This window comes from Pleurodeles waltl, chromosome 1_2 (assembly GCF_031143425.1).
Source record: "Pleurodeles waltl isolate 20211129_DDA chromosome 1_2, aPleWal1.hap1.20221129, whole genome shotgun sequence".
Lineage (NCBI taxonomy): Eukaryota > Metazoa > Chordata > Amphibia > Caudata > Salamandridae > Pleurodeles > Pleurodeles waltl.
Genome location: NC_090437.1, coordinates 78068428 through 78093367, shown reverse-complemented (window position 1 = coordinate 78093367; position 24940 = coordinate 78068428). Strand labels below are relative to the sequence as shown.

Here is a 24940-nt window from a genome sequence, read left to right as displayed (position 1 = left end):
CATACAGAACTCCTACCTCACCCTCTGCAGGGAAAACAATCTAAGATGGAGTCGACGCCCATGCGCACTGGAGTCGAAATGGGAGGAGTCCCTCGGTCTCGTGACTCGAAAAAAGACTTCTTCGAAGAAAAACAACTTGTAACACTCCGAGCCCCATCCATCCATCCAGTGCACTAAGATAGTCCGTGGGACCACACGGTATGGGCGAGGCCCACACAAGATCCCGGACCATGACTGAGAGAACACTGTAGGGGCATCAGATACCAAGAAAATAGGCACCTCAGGGGGAGGGAAGGGGGGGACACCTCTGCCTCTTGAGTGCACAACGCCAAATCCACGAGGGGGCCACATGCCCACTGTTCCATCCTGGGGAGTGCAAAGCCACAGTCTCTCGTCTCTACAGTGGGTGGTCTGCCCACTGTTCAATCCTGGGGAGTGCAAAGCCACAGTCTCAAGTGGATGTCAGTCTCCACTGGTTCTGGAGGGGGCATGGTGCCCAGAGTGCTTCATCCTGTTAAGGACAGAGGTAGTGGATGACAGTCTCCACTGGTTCTGGAGGGGGCATGGTGCCCAGAGTGCATCATTCACCCCGTGACGTACTCAGTTGCGTCCGTGCCCCTGCCGCTCATGGGCTAGCGGTGCTTGAGATGGCGGTGCCCTGTTCAGTGGTGCTTGAGATGGCGGTGCCCTGTTCATCGGGGCTTCAGATGGCGGTGCCCTGTTCAGCGGTGCTTGAGATGGCGGTGCCCCATTGCAGGGTCTCAGCTGCTGGCGGTCCTTCATGGCCCAACGGGCTGGTGCTGGCGGTGGCCTCCTGGGCAGCTGGGCTTGTGCTGGCAGTGGCCATCTGGGCAGCTGTGCTGGCGGTGGCCTTCTGGGCAGCTGTGCTGGCGGTGGCCTTCTGGGCAGCTGTGCTGGTGGTGGCCTCCTGGGCAGCTGGGCTGGTGGTGGCCTCCTCCGTGCAGCTCTTCCCAGACTTGCCGGGTTTCTTGTGGCCCTTCCCTACCTTGGAAGGCCTTGGAAGGTGTCACAGCTGACTCCATACTCCCAACGGGACCCCTGGGAGCGGCTTTGGTGGCTGGAGTCTTCACCCTCTCCCGCCGGGCACTGGCCAACTTCTGATGCTTCACAGGTGGGGGACTGTGTGCTGTGGCTCCGTACCACACTGGCTGCCCTGGTGGCCGGTGCACTCCAGATTCCGGTGATTACAGGCACCACTGGTCCCAGAGATGTTGTGGCTGAGGTGCTAGTTCGGGACCTATGAGACGGACTGGGTGGGGGAGGTGTGGGAAAGAGGTCAAGGTTGGACAGGAAAAGTTTTTGGGACACACTGGGACGGGTAGCTGGAGGGGTTTTGGGAGTGGAGGAAGAGGTGGTGGTTGTAGGAGGTGTACATTTGGTGACTTTGGGTGAAGGTGCATGTGCTGGAGGCTGTTGTGAGGTGGATGACTGTTGGGTGGGTGTGTGCCTGCATTTGTGTATCTTGGGAGGGGGCGTCACAGACACACTGGAGAGGACACCGGGGCTGTGTGAATGGTAGTGGGGGTGGTGACTGCACGTGAGCGGGGTGTGGTGGTGGGTGTGCTGGTGAGGGACGTAGTGGCTGTAGAGGTAGTGCATGCAGGTGTGAGTGTAGACGAGACTGGGAGGGAGGAGGGAGACGAGGAGGAGGGGGACACAGTGGAGGCAGTGGATGTTGGTGTATCTGCATGTGTGTGATGCTTGCGTGAGTGCCTGTGGGATGTGTGGTGCTTATGTTTGCCTGAGCTTCCCTTGGGTGTTGACGTGTGTGTATATTGGTCTGTAGGTATGCTTGGGATAGGCTGAGGTACAGGGGATTGGGTCGGGGTTGAGGAAGTTGGAGGGGGGATGGCTAGAGACGGGGACAATGGCTGCCATCAGTGCTGAGGCCAGAGTCTGAAAAGCTCGGTGAAGGGCCGCTTGACCAGAATGAATGCCCTCCAGGAATGCATTGGTTTGTTGCAACTGCCTCTCTACACCCTGGATGGCATTCAAAATGGTAGACTGCCCAACAGTGAGGGACCTGAGGAGGTCAATGGCCTCCTCACTGAGGGCAGCAGGGATGACTGGGGCAGGGGCTGAGGTGCCTGGGGCGAAGGTGATGCCCACCCTCCTGGGTGAGCGGGCACGGGGCAAAGGCTGAGGGGCTGCTGGCAGGGCGGTTCTGGTAGGGGGGTGGCGGCTGTACCTGTAGATACGGGGGGCACAGATGTTGCCGCCACCACAAGGGAGCTCCCATCAGTGGACGAGTCCGTGTCGCTGGTGTCAGCTCCTGTCCCCGCCGTGGAGCTCCCCTCGCCCTCCATCCCACTGGTGAATTCAGACTCCGTAGTGTCGCCCTCCAGGGCCATGTGGGATGCAGCTCCCTCGTGCTCCGTTGCCACTGCTCCTCCGCCTGATGATGCTAATGCACACAAGAACAGGGAGACCACAAAAAGGGGGGGGGAACGACAGAAGAAAGACATGTTGAGTGCATGCATTACCGCTACCGTTCGCGGACACGACAGACACAGATGCCCCCTGCACTACGACGCGCTCTTGGGCTCCACTGTTCAATTTATGGGAAATGGCCTACAAGGCTATGGACGACATCTGCACACATAGATGACACAGGGGCATGACTAGCTGTACTTGGCACTCTACAGAGGTGGGCTGGGGTGCCACATGGCCTGACATATGGAGGGGCCTTGCCTACGGAACTCGCCCTGGCCTAGGGAAACGCACAGCCCTCCTCCCCCACCCAGACACCTCCACTGTGCGCAAAGTCAGCAGAATGAGAGTGTACTCACCCCCTTGTGGCTGCTGTGATGCCCTCAAGTGCCCATCCAACTCCGGGTAGGCCACCACCAGGATCCTGAACATCAGGGGGGTCATGGTGCGACGGGCATCCCTCCCACGTTGGGAGGCCATCCCCAGCTGAGCCTCCGCCGTCTTCTTGCTCCAGCGGCGAATGTCCTCCCATCTTTTCCGGCAGTGGGTGCTCCGTCTGTGGTAGACCCCTAGGGTCCGGACGTCCTTGGCGAAGGCACGCCAAATATCTTTCTTCTGGTGGGCGCTGACCTACATGAAATGTACAGGGGAAAAAGAGAAGTTATTACCAACTGCACCGTCGAAGTGATTGGCCCCCATCCCTACCCTTGCCATGTGGCACATGCATTCACCGTCTTTCATACACGCAGCACTCTCCCCCCCCTTCCTTCTTACATCCAGCCCTCCCCACACAGGCATAGCCCATACAGCATGCTCCCAGTGTACTTACCTGTTTGTCTGGAGGACCGTAGAGTAGCGTGTACTGGGGGAGGACCCCATCCACGAGTTTCTCCAACTCCTCCGATGTGAAGGCAGGGGCCCTTTCCCCAGACACTCGAGCCATTGTCTCTTCCAGACCGAGGTCACAGCAGCACTTGCAGTGTAGGTCCTCTCCTGTCGAAGATCAGGTATCGAGTGATTGAAGTGATAGAAAATGGTGGTCACGTCCGCGCCGGTGTGTACAGTCACCGCCGGCTCCTGGGACCCATAGGGTCAAATGTTAACCAATGCAGCATTGCGCCGCGGTCTTCGACCGCCTACCGCGACGGTGTACAACGCCAGCGCAGTTACCTCACATCCCATTGTCCCACTTTCCAGGTCAGGCAGCCACCATTTCAGGGGCCCGCATGGCTTCATTTCCAACTGCGTCACTCATACTCATACTAGGCCTAGACTCAACACACATACAGGCCACCTTTTGTGTATGATAGGTGTTCTGTGTAAACTGTGGGTACGTACCTCTGAGTTGTTTGACTATCACATACAGGCTGGATCGTGCCACAATCCAGGAACTGTGTACCCAGTTGAAACCAGACCTGATGTCAGCAATCCGCCATCCGACAGGAATTCCCCCCTCAAGTGCAGGTGCTGTCAGTGCTCCATTTCCTTGCAAGTGGTTCCTTTCAGACAACAGTGGCCATGGCATCAGGGATGTACCAGCCTATGTTTTCCAACGTATTGTCCAGAGTGTTGTCTGCCCTTCTGAAACACATACGGAGCTACATTGTTTTCCCTCAGGTGGGGGATTTGCCTACAGTGAAAGGGGATTTCTATGCCCTGGGACACATCCCCAACATCATAGGTGCCATTGATGGGACACATGTGGCTTTGGTACCCCCCCCCCCCCCCCCCCCACACACACACAGGAGTGAACAGGTGTACAGAAACCGGAAGAGTTATCAATCTATGAATGTACAGATGGAATGTTTGGCAGACCAGTACCATGTGAATGCCAAGTTCCCTGGCTCAGTGCATGACGCCTACATCCTGCGGAATAGCAGCATCCCTAATGTGATGGGTCAACTCCAGAGGCACCGTGTGTGGCTATTAGGTGAGCACCTGGAAGCAAGTCAGTGGGAATGGTTGTCTGGGTCTGGGGTTATCCCTCCAGGTTAGTGTGTGTCTAACAGTTGTCCCTCACCATTTGCAGGTGACTCTGGTTACCTCAACCTGTCATGGCTACTGACCCCAGTGAGGAATCCCAGGACAAGGGCAGAGGAACGCTACAATGAGGCCCATGGGCGAACTAGGAGGGTGATCGAGCGGACCTTCGGCCTCCTGAAGGCCAGGTTCAGGTGCCTCCATATGACAGGTGGATCCCTATTCTACTCACCAAAGAAGGTGTGCCAGATCATCGTGGCCTGCTGTATGCTTCATAACTTGGCTTTGCGACGGCAGGTGCCTTTTCTGCAGGAGGATGGTCCAGATGGCGGTGTTGTTGTAGCTGTGGAGCCTGTGGACAGTGAAGATGAGGAAGCAGAGGAAGAAGACATGGACAACAGGGACTCAGTGATCCAGCAATATTTCCAGTGAGACACAGATAAGAATACAAACCTGACTACTACATGTACTTTAACACTACTACCTCTCTACTGTGTGTCATTTTCACCCAGTGTTTGGTCACTAAGTTGTCACTTTCCCTTACGATTTCACAGATGTGGGTCCCACTGTCATCTGCTCAGATTCCTCATGGACTAGAGCTGTGTGACATAGGTATGTTGACATTAAACTTGAAAGAGCATTTTGTCACTGTAATTGCTAATACACTATTTTGAAATCACAGACAGACTCCAGATTGTTTTGTGCTTTAAGTGTGTTTATTTAAGTGCTCAATATTGGAGGGGGTAGTGAAATGGTGAGGGGTGATGTTGGAGGAATGTCCATGGCAGAGTCCAGTCTATTAGTCTCATAGGTGCATTGACCATTTGGGCTTAGGAAGTGGAGCTGGGGCAGTTTCAGTATGGACAGGGTGACAAAGTGGGACAGTAGGATGGCAATCAGGGTGGTCTCATTTCTTGGCGGGGTCTTGGCATTGTGCTCTGTCTTTGTCCTGGATCTCAGGGACTGTTTGCGGGGTGGTTCTCCCTCTGCAGGGGGTGGGGTGCTGGTGTGGTGGTCCTGTGGCGGGACGTCCTGTCCACTAGCACCGGCGGAGGTGGTGGGCAGTTCATCATCCATGCTAGTGTCAGGGGCCCCTTGTAGTGCCACAGTGTCCCTCCTGGTGTTCACAAGTTGCTTCAGCCCCCCTACGATGGTGCCCAGGGTGGAGCTGATGGTTCTGAGTTACTCCCTGAAGCCCATATACTGTTCCTCCTGCAGGCGCTGGGTCTCCTGAAACTTGGCCAGTACCTTTGCCATTGTCTCCTGGGAGTGGTGGTAGGCTCCCATGATGGAGGAGAGGGCCTCGTGGAGAGTGGGTTCCCTTGGCCTGTCCGCCTCCTGTCACACAGCAGCCCTCCCAGTTCCCCTGTGTTCCTGGGCCTCCGTCCCCTGGACTGTGTGCCCACTATCACTGCCCCCAGGTCCATGTTGTTGTTGGGGTGGTGGGTTATCCTGGGTTCCCTGTAGTGGTGGACACACAGCTGATTGACGTGTCCTGGGGATGGAGGGTTGGGCCCGCTGGGTGGGTGCTGGTGTTTCCAGAGGGTGGAAGGTCTGTAGTGGCCTGTGACTGGGTGATGGGAACCGACTGTCCCAAGGTCCCCGATGAGCCGGGCTGGTCATCTAGATCCAGTTGGACAGAGGTGCTGTCATCACTGTGGGCCTCTTCTGTTGGTGGTGTGGACATGTGTGGACCCTCCTGTCCGGTGACGTTGGGTATGGGTCCTGCAGGGGTATAAAAGGATGGTTATTACATCTGTGTGTATCATGGTGTGCAATGGGTGGGTGACTGTGTACCCCAGTCCTTGCATTCCTGTGTGAGACCTTGTGTGAGGATGGTTTAGGGGGTTGTATGGGTATGTGCAGTGGCCATGTTTTAGTGATGGGTGTCCATGCTTTGTTGTTGCATGCAGGGCTTGGTGTTGGGATGGGTGGTTTGTGATATTGGGACATATCTGAGGAGTTGGGATGCTGGGGTGAGGGTGGGGGGGGGGGTATGTGATAGCATGCAGGTAGGGTGGGGGTTGTAATAGTTAAGATTTGACTTACCAGAGTCCAATCCTCCACCTACTCCTGCGAGGCCCTCAGGATGCAGAATCTCAAAGACCTGCTCCTCCCATGTTATTAGTTGTGGGGGAGGAGGTGGGGGTCCGCTGCCAGTCCGCTGATCCGCCAGGTGGTGTCTTGAGACCACGGAGCGCACCTTCCCCCGTAGGTCGTTCCACCTCTTCCTGATGTCCTCCCGATTTCTTGGGTGCTGTCCCACTGCGTTGACCCTGTCCACTATTTTTCGCCATAGCTCCATCTTCCTTGCAATGGAGGTGTGCTGCACCTGTGATCCGAATAGCTGTGGCTCTACCCGGACGATTTCCTCCACCATGACCCTGAGCTCCTCCTCCGAGAACCTGGGGTGTCTTTGCTGTGCCATGGGGTGTTGTAGGTGATGTGTGGGGTGGAGGGTGTGGTGATATGTGTGCTGATATGTAGTGGTGTGTTGTGTGAGGTGCGTGGAAGTTCTGTGGGTGATGCTGTTGTGTGCCTGTGGTTGCTGCTGTTCTTGCTGGTGCTCTCTCTCTGGCCTTCTTTCAGAATTTTTTGTTGTGGGTGTTTGTGGGTGTGTGTTTTATATTGTATTGGTTGTGAGGGAGTGGTGTGTGTATGTGTATCAGGTGTGTGTATTTGGAATTGTCCAATGTGGTAGTGTTTTGTAAATGTGTGTGTATTTTGAGAGTGGAGGTGTGTACCGCCAATGGAATACCGAGGTTGAAAGAGCGCTGCGTGGATTCGTGTGTCGTGATAGTGTGGGTGTATTTCTGTTGGCGCGACGGTGGAGGTTTTGTTTTCACCAGTTTATCACTGACCTTTGGTGTGGCGGACTTGTGTGGGTGTCTGAATTTTGGCGGATTCCGAACTGTGGGTCATAATAGCTGTGGCGGAATTCCGCGGCCGTGGCGGTGTGTTGGCGGTCTTCTGCACGGCGGTAAGCGGCTTTTACCGCCAATGTTGTAATGACCGCCATAGACTAATATAAATGCTGTGGTCACCTCTTAATATAAACATTTAAACACCTCACAACCTATTATAGGCCAGGCTATCTGAAATGAGTATATGTCTAGTACTATACTATCTTCTGTTACCTGAACAGACAGCAGAATTAGGTAACTGCTCTCATTTTGCTATAGAACAACTGGTTGCGTAGAAAACTCTGGGCAGTGATCAACCGCCCCTGGAGTTCCATAAATCCTGTCAAACCTTATTAGCGCAATGCGTATCCAAAATGTCAAACAGTGTGCTGCAAAGGTTCCCACCCTGTCCCCACCGCAAATGAAGAAATTATGTTACTGTTTCTGAAACCAGGCAGACACATTATTTTGGTGGTCCTACCGACCTGTTTCTATTGTAAACCTTGGCAATAAAATACTAGGGACGATATCTTGAAAACTACAAAACATCCTCCCACATCTTGTGCACCCTGATAAAAAAGGATGTGTACCAAAATGAAATACTAAAGCAAACTTCTGCATCATATTACATGGTTTGGATCAAGCTCCGCCTGATCTGGCTTATGAACTGGCTCTTTCTGTAGACCTAGAAAAAGCATTCAGTAAGATAAAATTGAGCGATTTATTCTGTATCTTGAGTAAGTTTAGATTTGTTGAGGGAATTCTCTTGTGGATAAGTGCCCTACTGTGATAATTAATTTATGGAAGGTATCCATACAAAGGAGTACAAGGCAGGGTTCCTGCCTCTCTCTATTATATTTTTTCTGGCATTAGAGCCATTTGTAAATCATTTGCGTAAAAAAGGGGATTATCATGGATTGTTGTTTAAGGGGCATATGTAAATTCAGATGATATCTTACTGCACTTACATGATGTCGCATGGGCCTCCCAGTGTTCCTTAAGAACTTATAGGAATTTGGAAAGATGACAGGGCTCGGGCAGATTAGAAACAAATAAGACATCTTCACCTAACTGTCCTGAGTGCCTGAAACTTGTTATCCATAGACATGCAAGGCCTTGAATCAGTATTGTACGCCTGTAAGTACTTGGGGTGAACGTGTTTAGAAGGCCACATCACATCAGGTAATGTGAACAGGGCCTTAGCTCTTGCAATGGTGCCAGTCACCTTCAGGAGGAAAACTCCCTTTATCCCTGCTAGGTAGAGTAGCAGTAGCAAAGATGATTCTGCTTCCCGAATGCTCTATTTACTCTCTACTTTACTGATTGTCCGTACATGCCGTTTTAGGTATCGTTGTACAGTGCTTGCACTGTGCTTGCAAAATCTCTTGTATTTGAAAAAAAAATCTTAAAGGGGCTTAGAGCCTGCCCATTACTTACCTTTACTTACCATTGGCTGGTTCCCACAAGGCTCCTTGCCTTCGTCGTCACGCTGTGTAGACGACTGGCCCATGGCCCAAGAACTGCTTCTGGTGGCCACTCCTTCCACTCACTGCAGCTGCATGCTTTTTGTGGTACTTTTTTTTTTTTTATTACTCTCTTCCCCACTTCACTCCTAACTCTCCCTCCTACACTTTATTTATGGATTCCTACATGTTCATCCCCATGCTTGACATATTTAAGGGCTTGCTGCGCTGGGCGATAAAGGTTGCATGGGAGGCAGAGCCAAGTAACAAATAACAAAGACTCGATCCATTGCGGTTACTGTGTTTTGGTGCTATTCTAATTATAAAAGCGCTGGACAAAAAGCTAATAACTAAATGCCTTCCTGGAACCATGCAGCACTGCAGATATAGACAAACAGGCCCTGCAGTCTCCATATTTCACTGTCTGCTCTAAATAAACAGTAATCGGTCCCCAGCTCGTTCTCCCTGCTTTCTAAAGAGTGGGAGCATTCTTCGCTATGAGCACGCAAGGGCTGTAATTGCAGGTGCTCACGTTTTCTTACTCCAGTGAATTTCGGAAAATCGAAGCAGTGACGTTGTTCCACCAGTACTGCACTCTCCTCGCTAGCCTCCCTCACGTTTGAGGCCTAATGTTCCTCAAGCTACAGTGTGGTGCTTTGTTACAGTGTGTACTCCCTATGAAATGTGAATGGAATTCACTCTTTATTTTTTCAATAGTAAAAAAACAAAAAATACAAAAAAAACACTGCGTGCATAATTGCCTCTGTATCGAAAGCATCGTTCCTTCAACTTGTCCATATTGGATCCACACGCACTTTGACAGCTATGTGTATTTAGGTGATAATCTTACATTGTAGCAGTCTGTGATTTGATTGTTTGGTCGGATGGTGATTTGTTCTTATCTAATTCACTATGATTAACAAAATCATGGCACAGCCAAAAGTGTTATTAAAAACACCAAGAAAACTGCTGCTTGAGTGAATGCTTTTTTTTTTTTTTAATTAAATACCGTGGCCATGTTTACATAGAAGCAAATTGTTTCCTTTTTATTTTTTCGCAGCATATGCTTGCAATAAAAAAAGTTTTTTTTTTTTTTAAATGGCAGTGCCAGACCGAATTGCTTTGCCAATGCTTGTCACTTTGGGTATTGGTGGATTCTCATTTCAAGTGTATTTTGGTACTTTCGAGGTCTAGCAGCAAGATTAAAGTTTCTGATTTGGAATATCTTTACTTCCCTTGCAAATGTTTCTCACTCTTGCCTAATTGCAGATCAAACAGTAGGTGTAATTGAAACGTGCGAGCAGTAAAAACAACACGCATTTGCAAAGCCTATAGATTTCATCCATGCAAAATCTATCAGCTTTGTTGTCAATTTTTTATAAATGTTGCACCACAGTTGGGCTGCTGTGGAACGCGTCTCAAAATAAATAAAAAATGCTCTGATGCGGTCAAAGCTGGCCACATCATAACGCTTTCTTTTTTTTTTGTTTTGTTTTTTTACTTCAAGTCATGTTGCACAGCAGGTCAATTGCTGTGTATCTTGTTAAAAAAAAAAAAAAAAGACAGTCAATTCATTTTGCATAGGTGAAACCTGTTGGCTTTGCCAATGCTTTTTTTAAAGACTAACATGGTCTTGTCAGAGCTCATTTGGGCAAAAGATAGGTGTAGAGTGGCCATCCCCAAATTGTTATTGCTGTAGATGAAGGTAAGCGAAGTGTTCCTTCCTTTGAAACATATTAGATAGTGTCTCCGTTGCAGTGTATGGTTTCATGGTTAACAGACAGTAACCTGGATATAGACTAGTTGAGTTCCACCTTAAAAGGAATGATTGTGCCAGAGTTTTTCCTGTGAGCACAGTAGCTCTTTGCTAGATGTACCATCTTGTTGTCTACAGCCAAACATTGCTGGCATAGATAGCTGCAAAAGACTGAGCACCTTGATGTGCATACTCCGGAAGTACCATTCTTGTCCCTTCAGTTATTCAACCGGGTCAAAGAGGTGGCAGACAAAAGGGAATGAAACAATGCTGCAGTCACACAGATGGGGCAGCTTTATGATTCAGGCTAACCTGCCTTGAAATAAGACAGGCAATGTCACATCTAGCCCGTTCCTGACCCATACAGCACTATGCAAAGCCACCCTGTCAACTTGGGCTCTCAACCTGAACAAGCCAGAGACTGAAAGGACATTACAACTATTGCTAACATTTACTGACCTTGTTTTGCAATCACTATTCCTTACAAATACCTTAGATCAAAACAATACGTCTCTTTAATCGCAGGGCAAGCTGTGTGGACGAATTGGGTGCAGACCTCTCAGAGACAGTGCAGACAATGTCCATGCACCATTGAGAGTGCAGATAATCTCCCGCATTGCTCTGCCCTCTTGTTGATGCTGTCTGTGTGGGTGAGGAAGGTGCTCTGGATAGCAGAGAACTCACCTCCCCACTCTTTAAAGGAGGTGGTAAGTGGCAGCGGTATATAGCCCTTGATAAAGAATGACGGCCAGAAAATGACTGGTATTTCCAAGCACACGCTATTCCCCATTCTGTAGTCCACACTTGCAAAGTCTGTTATTTGGTCCTGGTATACCGGTTGGAATATGAGATTTCGATCACCTTGCATCAAATAACGGAATAATTATGATGAGGCCCTTAGAAGGCAAACAGTTTCTAATAACTCTGATATATCAGGGTACATTAAAACTTTATAACCGTTGATATTTTGATTTTTTTTAAATAGGATTTCCTCTCAGTTCATATTTGCTCTCTGGGACGGCAGAGATGATTTGGCACTCCCAACTTCAGTCCTAGAAGTGCATGAATTATTGACTGCGTGGACCTTGTGATTAGAGATCTTCATCTCAACATTCCTGTTCCCTGAAATGAAACAGCTGCCATTAGTGAAAAAGATCATTCAGTCCGCTCAATTCCCCCGAACAAGACTGTGGTTCCTGAAATGTTTTGCCCAATTTTATTTTGTTACATTAGTGTCTCTGAAAATTGTCTCATGGGTTCATTCTAGATGATGTCATAGTATGGCCACTGAGATTGTGTGGCAGTGAGGAACCAAATTATGTGGATTTTTTTAACTATTTTATACTGTAAGACAAGTCAAATTATATAGCAAAGAAAGGTAAATTATGCCACACATTGTAAAATCTCAGAAAAAAATATGTAGGCCATTGAATAACAGAATTATCTATTTTTACACGTTAGCATGCACTGTTCAGAAAAGAATTCCATTGTTTTCAAATATAGATTTCCATAAATTCCTTAAGAAAACTATATACATTCAATAGATCCTATTCAGTGTGTTATTCATCAACAACTAATGATTGTGTCTTGCTTGAAACACAAGAACACCATTTAATTGACGGTGTCCTTTCACCCTTCTCGAGTAACCTATATTGTGTAAACCACATGCAATAGTAAACTCTACAGAACATAAGCCTACATGCGCACACGTCGTGTAAGAAATCGTGTGCCTCATTTATTCATTCCATCTCACTTACATTCTAAAACTTATCTTCATTTTTGGGTGCACTCGGAGTTCTCTTGTAGGGCTCCTGGAAGAATCAGTTGCCATTAACAAACATCTACATTTTTTCCTAGAATACACTTCACATTTCAAGACAGTATCGGCCTGATTACGACATTGACCGAGGGGATTACTCCAACCAAATGTGACGGATATCCCATCCGCCGGGTTGCAAGTTATAATGGACCTTGTAATATGGCCGGTGGGATATCCGTCATATTTGGGACAGACTAATCACCTCCGCCAAGGTCGTAATAAGACACTAAATGTTTAAAAGAGGGGCAGCGTATCTAAAAATATTATTAAGGCTGAGTCTCTTTTGAAATAACTGTTGTTTTTTGAAGATGCTATAAATATGAATTTGTGTATCTTAATGAAACAAAACATTTTCATGCTAAAGGCGTAGATTTTAGTATTTAATGTTATTGTTCCCCGCAGCAGTTAAAAGCCCTTTCTTCGGTCAATCACTTGAAAATGTTTACACCATTTGGGTTCAGTTGTCATCCTTTGAAATGTGTGAATACAGCAAGCAGCACCTAAAAGGTGACCAGCTGCAAGGTGATAAGCACAGGAGCAACTATAAGATTTGATCCGTTTCATCCTGATGTTTTTCAAAATCTGCAAGTTGTGCAGCAGATGGAGGAGTATATGGCTATTGTGGCATATTCATTTTATACATGAAACTTACCCCAGAGTTGCGTGTTTGGAGGTTACAAATAGGGCCTGCTGTTCGGTCTTTCGAGTCTCACATATATACGTTGATGTATTTGTGCTTGTGTGCAGTTCATCTTTACAGTACGAATATGACCTATTAGTTTGTCTCTCTACATCTCAGCATTTAGTACATAGTAGAATAGTATATAGGGTATGCACTGTTGTATTTACAGTATATAATTTTCTGTGTTACCCATTTTACTTAGCAAAGATGATAGGGCGCTGTCCCGCACATCGATGGGGTTGGAGTATGCCTTCAATATTGTTGGACTAGATTAAGTTTTTAAACCAGTGTCTTGCTGATGGTGGCCGAGGGACTATCAAACAGATGGTTTTCTTCATTAAACGATAGGGCGAACGGAATAAAAATGAGCGTCCCCTTGGGTTTTAGACCGTATTGAAGTAACACATTCCTTTGGTTGGTTTTATAACTGCGTATTTAGCAGTCTAGAGCAAAATGTAGATACAGGTGTGCATCCATGAATTAACTATATAAATTTAGCCCTGGCGTTTGGTTCACAGAGCCCTTCAACATCCTTCCATTTGGCTTTTGTTACAGGAATTTTGATGGACCAGCTATTAACTGTAATGGATCAAGAACATCCTTTATGATTAGTATAATGCTTTGACTGGAGAGCAGATGTTTCCCTCCCAGTGAAGATATTTTGTTCAATAAAAATATATATTGCTAACCTAGCTTACAGAATGGGTCATCGCAGGGTGACACGGTGTTGGACAGGGGAGCCTTAGAATGTTTCCCTTTGTGCGCAGGCTACATACGTAGGTAAGACCTGTTCTGATCTCCACACTTACATGCTGTACAGCTATTTATTTTTAGATGCATTGTTTTATCATGCTTGCCTAAACACGTTATTTGTGGTGTTTTCATACCAGAAATATTTCTTCATGTTTAATAAAATAAAAAACCCAATAAAGCACTTATACTACTTGTAACAGTCGAGCTGGGTAGTACTGTGAAACAAACACAATCTAACAAATATTTGTTTGGATTACACACCAGATGTCAAGTATCAGATTTACAGAAGCAGTCATATCCAAGAGGGAGGGCCTTCCTAGATATTGATTGTCAGGGTCCGTTTAGGACCCCTTATTCCAGCTTTGGCATTCTGATCCCTGTCAAAAGCTACGTTAGAATTATGGTACCCCCATCTTTGAATATTATTCCTTTAGTATCACAGAGGGGCACTTGTGGCGAGTCTGGGTCAAAAGCAGTTATGAATTCCTTATCTTTCTTTGCAGTTATTTTCAAACATTGGTTAAAGCTTCCATCTTAAAGGGATTATCTACAAAATCATTGCTTGCCATATAAACATGTTATTCTCCAGATGCACTTTTTAGTTTAAATTGGACACTGGGTGGCAGCAAAGAGTTACTACTCTTACGTTATGTCCCGTTACACTTCAAAACTTCCTATTAGGACATAAAGAAAGAGGTTTTGGGTCACTCTTCTTTTGCTACGGGTTAGTTTGCCTGGCAATTAAAACTTAGTTAAGCCCTCTGGAGCAGTTCTTCCACTTTATGAATGGGTCAAATTGCTATACAACTTTCTATATTGCAGACTTGCTGTACGTAAATTTAGCTGATAAGCCAGTCATCAGTTAAGTGGAGTGTACTTTAAACTTTACATTGAGTGACGGAGTTTTATCTGCGCACGGGTAAGCATAGAATAGTGTCCTTGGCTGGTAGGGCTGGAGTTTGAGTCCGACCCTGATTTAGTTGAAAGCTGTGGTCGCATATTATTATATTTTTATGCTGACCAATATTATTGTCTCTGTTCCTAACGGATAAGAGCAGCTCTGATGCTCTCAATTCTTCCGTCACAAAGGTGGCAATCTGGATGAATAATAACTCTCTTAAGCCTGATGGACACAAACTTGAAATTCTGCTGGTGGGGATTCAACCTCAGCTTTGGGGCCCTCAATAGTAACCCGGATACTCTAGGAGCAGCTCTCTCACCTGTCCTGGTTTTAAAAAAACCTAGGTTTCTGGTTAGATGACAAACGCTTGATGAATCATCAAATCACCAAGATAAATTCCACTTGCTTTTGCATTTTTAAGTAGCTGATAAAATACTTTGGATGCTCCTGGTCTTGGCTCAAAGGAGAGGTCAGTAATATAGGCATTAGTCATCTCCTGGATTATGGGAATATTCTGTAGTTAGGCCCCTCTTAAGGCTTCCCTTAGATGCCTTCAATTTGATCACAATGCTGCGACCCAACTGTTATTCCACCTTCCTAAACACTCTCCTGCCTCTAATCGTCTGCACGACCTCCATTGGTTTACGATTGAGAAGCGTGTCCGAGTTAAAGCCCTGTGTCGAATGAGGACCCACTCAATATAAGATCCTCAATGTCTCCCTACTGCTCCAAATGACCCCTTGGCTCCAATTATTAGACTTTATCCATTGTTCCCAGATTCAGGAGGGTCAGAGTAGGAGGATTTCTCCTACCTGGGTCCTAAATCATGGAATTCTGTACCGGACTCTCTGAAAGTGTGCAACTCTTTCAAATCTGGTTCTACCTAGCGCTAGGAAACCCCAGTGGGGTAGCTATGCGCTCTACAAATCAATAATAATGTTTGGGGTTTTTTGTGTAATTTTAGTTTGTGAATGCCTTGATTGGCGATGTTTTAGTTGTGCTAAGTATTAAGGAGGTTTTATGTATTTTTTGTTTTGCTATATTGTTTACAGTATACATTGGGAAAGAGCAGCATATGATGTTATTTATATATAGAATGATCGAAGGGCTCTATTTGTAGAATCATGTCGCTCACTTCGCACAACTGCACTTGCTTGGTGGTGCTTCACTCGTCGTAAATGCTTGTTTACTGTAATGATATTTATTAGGGCCGTCAGACAGTTGACTATTCCTTGGATGAGACTGCTGTGGCCAAGGCAGCCTGGCACAGCATGAGGGGGGGAAGTAGGAAGGACTGTACACAGAATGAGTGTAATTTACATACTAGCAGGCTTAACACAGCCTTTCTGTCACTTGGTGTTGATTAATCCATGATATTTCATAAATAAGTTAGGATTTATCATGTTAATGCCTCATTTTCATTGTTATTCTACAAAAATGTTTTCTACTTTCAGTTTTAAATATTTTTTTATGTCCCATTACAAAGGTGCTGAGTTTCAAGTGGAATGTTATTTTTTTAAAATTATTATTTGGCTCAACAGTGCAGCGGTCGCCAAGCAATTATGTGAGAATCACCAGGAAGAGGGGCTATTGCTCCACTCACATGTTGGAAGCCCAGAGTACATATTTTGGTTGGCGGTGTGTACTTCAACAAGAAAGTGCTTGCCTCCACTCAGCTGTGATCTTTTCGTTTATTTTATCCAGGTGTCCGAGTGGAAATTTTCAGGAGCACATACATGATATTGTAAAGTTATTAAAGTGTCTTATATAAGTAGATAATTTATGTTGTGTTTTTCTCTAGTGGTAGCACAAATGGGAGGAGGGCAGTCATTATTATATTGGAATTTTAGGTCTTGCTTGACAGTGCAGCTATCACATGACCTTTTAACCTACACCAGTATTTTACTTCCACAGAAATACATATCTTTTCCCATTCTGTCCACATTACCCCACAACATTCCTTTAAAGCAGTGCTCGTTGCATTGCCTATCCTTGTTGTTTTTTATGAGTCTCATAATTAAAAGCAAGTCGGCACTTTTACTTATTTTTATTTTTTGTGTGCCTTTTCCATCAGACTCTCAATATAAACAGGTGCTTGGATCCACATTCTCATTCTTTTACTGGGTTATAATGTGTTCATAAGTGTGTGAAATAAAAGGCACAGTCAAAGCCAAGTCCATTGCCAATGTTGTTTTTAATTTGCATGTTGCTCACTTTCTGGTGTTTTTTCTCATCAAGTTGTTTTTTATTTATTCTTGTTTAACATAGAAGATTTCATTGGTGTCATTAGGTTTGGTAACTTAACGGTCACTTCCTCCACATCTCACAGCATAGTGAACTCCCAATTCGGGCTGCATTTTGAAAAAGTTAAGTTAGCCTGTCTGCCTTTGGTCCACTTTTAACATGTCATTATTGTTAGACCTGTCTGCCTTAGGGTGGTCAACCCCCACACTTTATGCTGACTTTGTTTTTGTTGACCTTATGACTCTGTACACTTCTGCAAGCCAGTGCTAAAGTTCTTCTGCTCTCTCCTTTAAACATGGTAAAATTGGCTCATACCCAGTTTGCATATTAAGTTTACTTGTAAGACACTGATAACATGGTACTACCTGTACCTAGGGCCTGTATGTTAAATGCTACTAGTGGGTCCGCAGCACTGATTTTGTCACTAAGTAGAAAGTGAAACATATCTCAGGTCTGCCTTTGCAGCCTGTATCTGCAGTTTTAAAATGCCATTTCGACATGGCAAAATAAACCTTTTGCCAGGGCTACACTTACCTTGCATACATATAAGTCACCTCTAGAGTAGGCCTTAAACGGCCCACAGGTCAGGTTGCAGTATGTTTAAGACGTTGAACATGTACTTTTAACTTCTACATGTCCTGGTGGTGAAAAGCTTTTACATTTGTTTTTCATTACTGTACAGCCTTACTCTCCCATGGGATAACATTTGAGTCACCTTATTACCTTTTTGGGAGCAGGTAGAAATATTGAGTTTGGTCTCTATAGAACTGTCATTTACAACCCTCTTTAATGGTAAAGCTGGATTTTAAGTCCCAATTCTGAAAATGCCTCTTTTTAAAAAGTTGGAATTTTCTTGTCCTAACAATTTAAAAGCTTTCTCTACTTCAGTGGGCACCAGGTATACGTATTGGTGCCCCAGACTCAACACGTAGATAACTTCTGGACCAGTGAACTCTGCCAGGAAGAAGAAATGCCCAGCTATGAAGTCTGCCCTGCTGACCTGCTTTGCTGACCTAGGGCTACTTTGCTGCCCAAGACCTGCTGTGGCTGCACCAGGACTCTACTGCTGCTAAGAACTGCCCTGCTGAATCCAGCCTGCCTGTGTGGACCCAGAAGTGCAGGAAAACTCCAAGGGTCAGTTGGCTGGCCCTTTGCTCAAGCCATTTGAACATAGCGGGCTTCTTCAACATTGTCACAACCCGATGTAGCATGCAAGTTCTTGCAAACCCCGGTGGGTTCCCAGACACCAGACCAGGGTGGCAAATGTTGTCCCCTGCAACACAAGTCTCAACACCCCCACCGGCTCTCTCAACGCCAGTGCAGGATCTTGCATCGCAGCTCTTCATGAGAGGTCATCAACTTTGCCACAGTACAACACATTTCGACGCCGACCACACATCGCAAGTATTTGTCGACAGTTCCTTGATGCCAGCTCGCGCAGCCCAATGCAGGGACTTCACATCTCGAAGCCCAGTCCCACAAGCTCCTTACACCGGACTGAACTCAGTCCTGTGTCCATCCCGCACTCCATTGTGGTCAGCCTGAACTTGTGACTTTGTCCCGGTCTGGCACAACCCAATAACCATAGTTTGTGCTTCTAGGCACTATTTTGGGCGGTAAGCGCTTTTTACGTAGCACTTGATTTTCATAAAACCTTTAAAATTGCATCTCCGATTTTTTTTGTCATTTTCGTGCCAAATAATTTATAAAAATTTACTGTATTTTTTTAAATGTGTGTATGGTTTTTCTGGTGGTGTTCTTTGATTGTATGACTTTTTAAACGATGCAGAAATACTTTACACATTGCCTCTGAGTTAAGCTTGACTGCCTTTGTGGCTAGCTACAGAGGGTTAAGCGAATGTCAATTTGGGGTTTGCTTGTGTTTCACTCTGACAAGTATTGTAGTTGCTGCTTGAGTAGGTTTTCACCTCCTTCAGCCAGTAACCCAGTTTCTCACAATGATCTTTTGCAGAACTTGAGGAAGTGTAATTTCATCTAAACAGTGATTTGTTACAACATCACGCACCACAAGCCTGACCTAAACTACATAATATTTACATTTCAGGGTTTAAGTGGGATGTAAGATAAACATAGTTTGTGTTGACCTATTTTCATTTTGCTGGCTTAGACCAGTTGCATCTTGGATTTCGGAAAATCCCCACTAGGTTTTGCAAAGTATGCTAAAAACAGTGGTCCATATCCTATATAAACCTCTTGAATTGACCATTGAAGTTGAGAAGCCTGTGCCCCATTTAATCACAAGCGGTCCTGGCAGACTACCTGAACATCCACTCTTATGCAAAGAGTCAATCCAGCGATGAGAGGAGCTGAGACTAGGTGATCATGTGTTTTCCTCTCTCCCAGTTGAAGTGTGATACACACCTGATCCTCTGTGAACAGGTGAACGGTGAAGATGGCCCTAAATAACTCAAGAAGCAAGTTAGCTATGCCATGACCTCATTGTGTAGTGCATAGACGTAGCTTAGGGTGGTTGACTGCTAAAAGCATTTTAAACATGTTAGAACTGTTCGTGCACAAGTGCTGTTTTAAATATATTCTGTGTGGTTATTATTCCTGTGCTCTGCAAAAGAATGAAACTGTTGAACACTTTTAAATACTTCGGTCCAGATGTACAAAGCTTTTTTGAGGTCACAAATCCAATTCGCTGAATCAGGCTGCTTGCAACCGCAAGAAAGCATTTTTGGATGTACCAAGGCCCAAGCGTGATACGGTAAAGTGTTATTGAATCGCAATTTGGGTTTGCGGTTGTGTATTAGGAAGGGGCGCTTTGAGGGTGTCCTTTCCTAATACTGAATCGCAGTGATATGTATGTTTTGCAACTGAAATGCAGTCACAAAACATTTGCAGAAGTTGGTGGTAACCCATTCGCAAGGGACCCCTTCCCCTTTGGGAATGGTTGCAAAAACATTTATTATGATTAGGCAGTGGTACCACGGGCCACTGACTACTCTTAAAAAATAAAAAGAACATTTTTCATTTATCTTTTTGAAACACTGCATTAAAAAAAAAAAATGCTTCATTGAAATGTAATAACAGCATGGTGGTCTGCTGACCTCAGCAGGCCACCATGTCTGTGATTTTTGCCATTTCCAATGGGTTTTAAACCATGGCATATCTCATGAACAATGAGGTAGGTCTATTTGCAACCCACTGGGAATCGCACAATGTGTGAAACACACATTAGTACATGGGTCTTTGCATTTACTAAATAGCAAAAAGCAAAAATTCGCTATTAGGTAAAATGCCATATTCTAGCAACATCTGGCCTGTAGCCTTTTCCTAGTGCTATGCTTGAGTGTGCTATTCTAAGACTGAAATTGGGTTTGAATTACAACTGAGTCCCTGAAACCTTTAAAGGACTGTTACTAACCAAGAAAGTATAAGTACCACTCCTGCAGGAATGCTCAGCAGGTTGTGTTGGGCTGCAGTAACCTTAACTTTCTTGCCTGCTCAGTGATGGTGCACTGAGCTAAATCCTTGCACCAGTGTGTTGGGAATCTAAACCCTGTTGACCTGGGCCCTAGACCCTAGAATACATGGCTACCATAGTTTTCTCACCATATAGATTTGATCTCACCTATGTGTTGCGTTTCCATAGTTTCATTGTGCTTGTGTATGACATTTTCATACTTATTTGTGGAAATTAGAGTGGCATACATTTTCAAGCTCTGCAAAGCTGTAAGATCCAATATTAATTATGCCTGAAACGAATCATAGTGCAGCCATGTAGAAAGATCAAAAAGCAACTGTGTTTAAAGATCTTACCTTATGAATCTGTCACACGTCTTGCTTGCTTTGATGGTTCATTTTGACTGTGGGTTACAGGCATTTTAATGATTCACCTTGCTTGTTCTATTGCCTCCTGGAAACATAGTAATATTTGTTATTTTGTGCATCTTTAAGAGGAACAAATTGTGCATTATTTCACCTCTCTTCCTACCAAACATTTCAATGAAACCTTGGGACCCATACAGCTCATTCGTAAACTATAACCACATCAGCACCCCACAAATCTCACTCATCAACATTGAATGCTTGTGAAATACTCAATGTCCCCTGCTCCATTAAATACCTTTTTTGCCAATCTTTACCTAGGCACCACTGTCGTCTTATTAGCACTAACTGTTCAGGCCGGCTTCTAAAAAGAGTTTCTTCTGATGCAGTCACTTTTGTTTTGTAGCACGGATACTATTGTTCGATGGGGAATGTTCCCCATATTCCCAGCCAGGCACCATCACACAAAGACCTGATGATACACTTTAGGATTGTTTTCAAGCACTAATATTTGGAGTGTGGGGAAAATACACAGACCTCTACAAGAATGCTGTTTGATCACTGCATGCTGATATTTGGAAGTCCATACCTCTGTAGTAAAAAGACAACTAAAAGTCCTAGCTATTGGCTAAAACTCATACGAACTAAATGAACGCTGGTCGCGTGGGCTATGCAGCAACAGGACGTGAAGACAGATGACGGTGCTCCTGTCCACTAAGATAGCTCATTCCCTTGCAGTTTACGCACTCCTCCATACTAAATTATTCCCCCCCCCCCCCCCCTTGCCTTTTAGTGGGCATTCACAGTCGCTCCTGTGACTAGCAGTGTCCTGTCCAGTAGAAGGAGGAGTTCGAACTGTTTCAGTGTGGACACTGCACTAATAGGATTGGGTGTAAGATCGAGATGTTGCAGGTGTGGATGTTGCACTAGCAGGGTGCGGGTAAGGTCCCACTGTCCTGTCCTTTTGATTTCACCAAGAGACACACCAAGGCCTGGCAGAATTTAGCACATGCATACAAGAGAGTAAGGAAATACTGGGACTTGAAGCTTTGCCATTCCAGAGCCAGCTAACAGACATGCACCAAGGCTGAAACATTAACGGCTCTTGGCCGTAACCGGGTAGGTGCCGAGTCACATCTTAGGTCTGTGGAGTGTCCAGTTTTGCTGCAGTCATAAAATGGTCAGGCACAGTCATGTGCGGGCAGATGAAGGCTGAACAAAACAGGTTAATCGTTGGTTGGTGTAACGTTCCGCTGCCTATGAAATTCTTGTTTTGCAATGCCAGAGGGACTGTTTTATATCTACTAAGTACACTCACCCGTCGCACTTTCTTATAACTTTCAAGTCTTATCTCAACATATATTGTGTCCAGAAAGAGTATGTGTGTATATCTATCTATATATATATATATATATATATATATATATATATATATATTTTTTTTTTTTTTTATTTTTTTTTACTGAAGCAAGCATTTTATTTTTTTATTTTTTATAAACGTGTGTCATGACTTGAGTGCAAGCATAGCCTCTGACCTCCTCATTACTGTTTGTTTATCATATTTAATTGCCCACTCAGGCAGTGTTGAGAGGATAGGCAAACCACAATTCAAACAATACTGCCATTATCGCATCAACAATACCACCACTAATGCCACCATCAATTCCAACACCACCACTAACTATAGCACATCAACCCTTTACCCATAACACCACAAAAACGAGCACAGCTACCTCTTCCAAGCACTGTTTTCAGCCTCCCATAGGCTTACCATGTATTCCCTGCAACGTTGCTGTTATATTCTTCACTCTGTTTAGTCCATGGCATCCATACATAAAATATTCTGAGCTAGTAATATTGTCATTTGAAGTACTTTTTCTACATTGTAGATTCAAGAGTGAAATTCTCCTTCATTGCATTGTTCCTGTAGAACAGGACTCCTCTTTTGTTCATTGCGTAACGGGGGGGATAAATGGGTGAGAGCGCTTATACCCCTTCTTCAAGCAGTGCGTCCTTTTAACAAAAGGTCGTTGCTGAACATCGACTTATTAGTGTATATGTTGCTGACATATTTCTAGCAGTTCATATCAACAGCATTTACCAAGTCCCCTTTATCAAATGTATACTAAATCACTTATTTTCAAATGGTAGCTTTCAGGTAATTCTCATCATACTGCGCAGTAAAATATCGAAGGTCTAATAATTGCTATGAGTCTACACTGTCTTTTGCATTAATCTGGTATATTCTTTTTTTGTTACAATCTGTTTTAATAGAGTTACGGCGCGCTGTTAGGAGCAGTCTGTGGAAAAAAGAGACCACTGCTCATCAGCATACATATGGACCGGAAGAACACATTGAAGAAGACATGTACAGGAAATCATGCACTATATGTAACCACGAGTTAACATTTGAGAAAATGTAGTGTGCAAAATAACATTTGTATATTATTTTAGAAGCAAAAATGAATTTTGTAAAAAAAAACAAAATAATAATAAAGTATTTATTTCATTTCCTGTGTCATGACCAGCACAACAATCGCCATTTTAATGCTTCACACAGTCAATATATCATTTTGTTGGTGTCACAAGGAGTGAATCTAGTTGGGCTTATTGTGAAAGTATTATATGTACCATTGCATTAGTGATTTTTAGGTAGAGCGCACAAGCGCTCTGACCTGTTGTAATCGATCTGTGGGCTTTTAACCACTGCACGCCCATCACTTTCACTTGTTCCTGGGCTTGCCTATCAAAAATCCTTTATCATGACTAGTAAATGCTTTAGCTTCGTCCCGTCTTGGGGCAGTTTGGTTACCACCTTGGATACCGACCCTGTTCATGGATAATTGTGCCTTTGCTGATAAGTTTGACTGCAAGTGAACTTCTTTTTCCTATTGTGTCTCTCCTTCACGCACATGGCAGCCCTGGCACTTCGAATTGGCTTGCTTATGTCAAATGTTTTACTTTTAATTTTCAATTTAAGTGGCAAGAAAAGTCCAGCTAGGAATTTACAACGTTAACAGCTCTAACTCGAGCAAACACGAGGCCCATGCATAGCAAATTTTTGTTTTTTGTACTGGTGAAGCACAGAAAGCGATTTTGATGCCGTTGGATAAATAGGTAGCTCCCTTTGCATGTGTCCCATTTTATTCCATGGTGATAGTGTTATAAATGGTTCACCCTGATTTGGTAGTTGATCAGTGTAGGAAAGTACCATCATGCCTGGCATGTTACCCCGATATTTCACTGTATATGTTACCTTCTTACTGAGGGTACTCACTGAGATACTTTTGGCATATTGTCATAAAAATAAAGTACCTTTATTTTTAGTAACTCTGTGTATTGTGTTTTCTTATGATATTGTGCATATGATATAAGTGGTATAGTAGGAGCTTTGCATGTCTCCTAGTTCAGCCTAAGCTGCTTTGCCATAGCTACCTTCTATCAGTCTAAGCTGCTAGAAACACATCTTCTACACTAATAAGGGATAACTGGACCTGGCACAGGGTGTAAGTACCTCTGGTACCCACTACAAGCCAGGCCAGCCTCTGACATTGGTTGTGCAGCGGTGGGATACGTACTTGTAACTACTTACCACTTTTTCATTGTGTACTTTTCATAAGAGAATCATATACAAAACAGTTCAGTGTATGTACACTTATCCAAAAAGTTTTGCTTTTCTTCCCTCAAACTTTTTACAAAGTTCTGAAAAGTTTCTTAAAACTTCTAAAAGTTAGAAAAAGTTATTTTCTCTGTTCTCTAAAAAGTTCTGAAACTTTTTATTCCTTCTCACTATCTCTAAACCTTTTGCTATCATGTCTGTGGTAGATTCAGCTCTTAAAACAGTCAATACAACTTATGACAATTTGAATTACAAGAGCCTAAGGAGTCTCTGCTTAGATAGAGGTTTAGTGATAGGAAAGAACCCTACAAAAGAGTTTCTATATAACATGCTGATTGTGAATGATGAGTCCCAAGCAGGCCCATCAGATGAGAGGTTAATAGAAGCTTCCCAGTCTGACTCAGAGGAACACCTTGAGGAAGGTGGGGAGGGTTCTGAACAGAGTCTGCCCCTTAGCAGGACACCTAGTAATGTTGGTAGTAATGGAGGTTCCCATCACAGTAGGGCAGCCTTTATTCCTAGAGGCCAAGTTTCTAGGGTTCAGTCAGTTAGGGACAGATCCCCCTCTGTAGTT

At 44.9% G+C, this 24940-nt stretch overlaps 1 protein-coding gene across 2 annotated transcripts in view; it reads left to right on the top strand.

The window, feature by feature from the left end:
• Nucleotides 1–23256, top strand: part of XPA (XPA, DNA damage recognition and repair factor) — a 101386-nt gene extending 78130 nt beyond the window's left edge. The window contains exon 6 of one of the 2 annotated variants that reach the window (XM_069236550.1): nt 23022–23256. In XM_069236550.1, the coding sequence (XP_069092651.1) occupies nt 23022–23170 (149 nt within the window). In that variant the 3' untranslated portion in view covers nt 23171–23256. Of the gene's footprint in view, nt 1–11538; nt 11727–23021 lie in introns of those variants that run through there. The other variant, XM_069236552.1, reaches the window with a different exon arrangement.
• The last annotated feature ends 1684 nt before the right edge of the window (nt 23257–24940 follow it).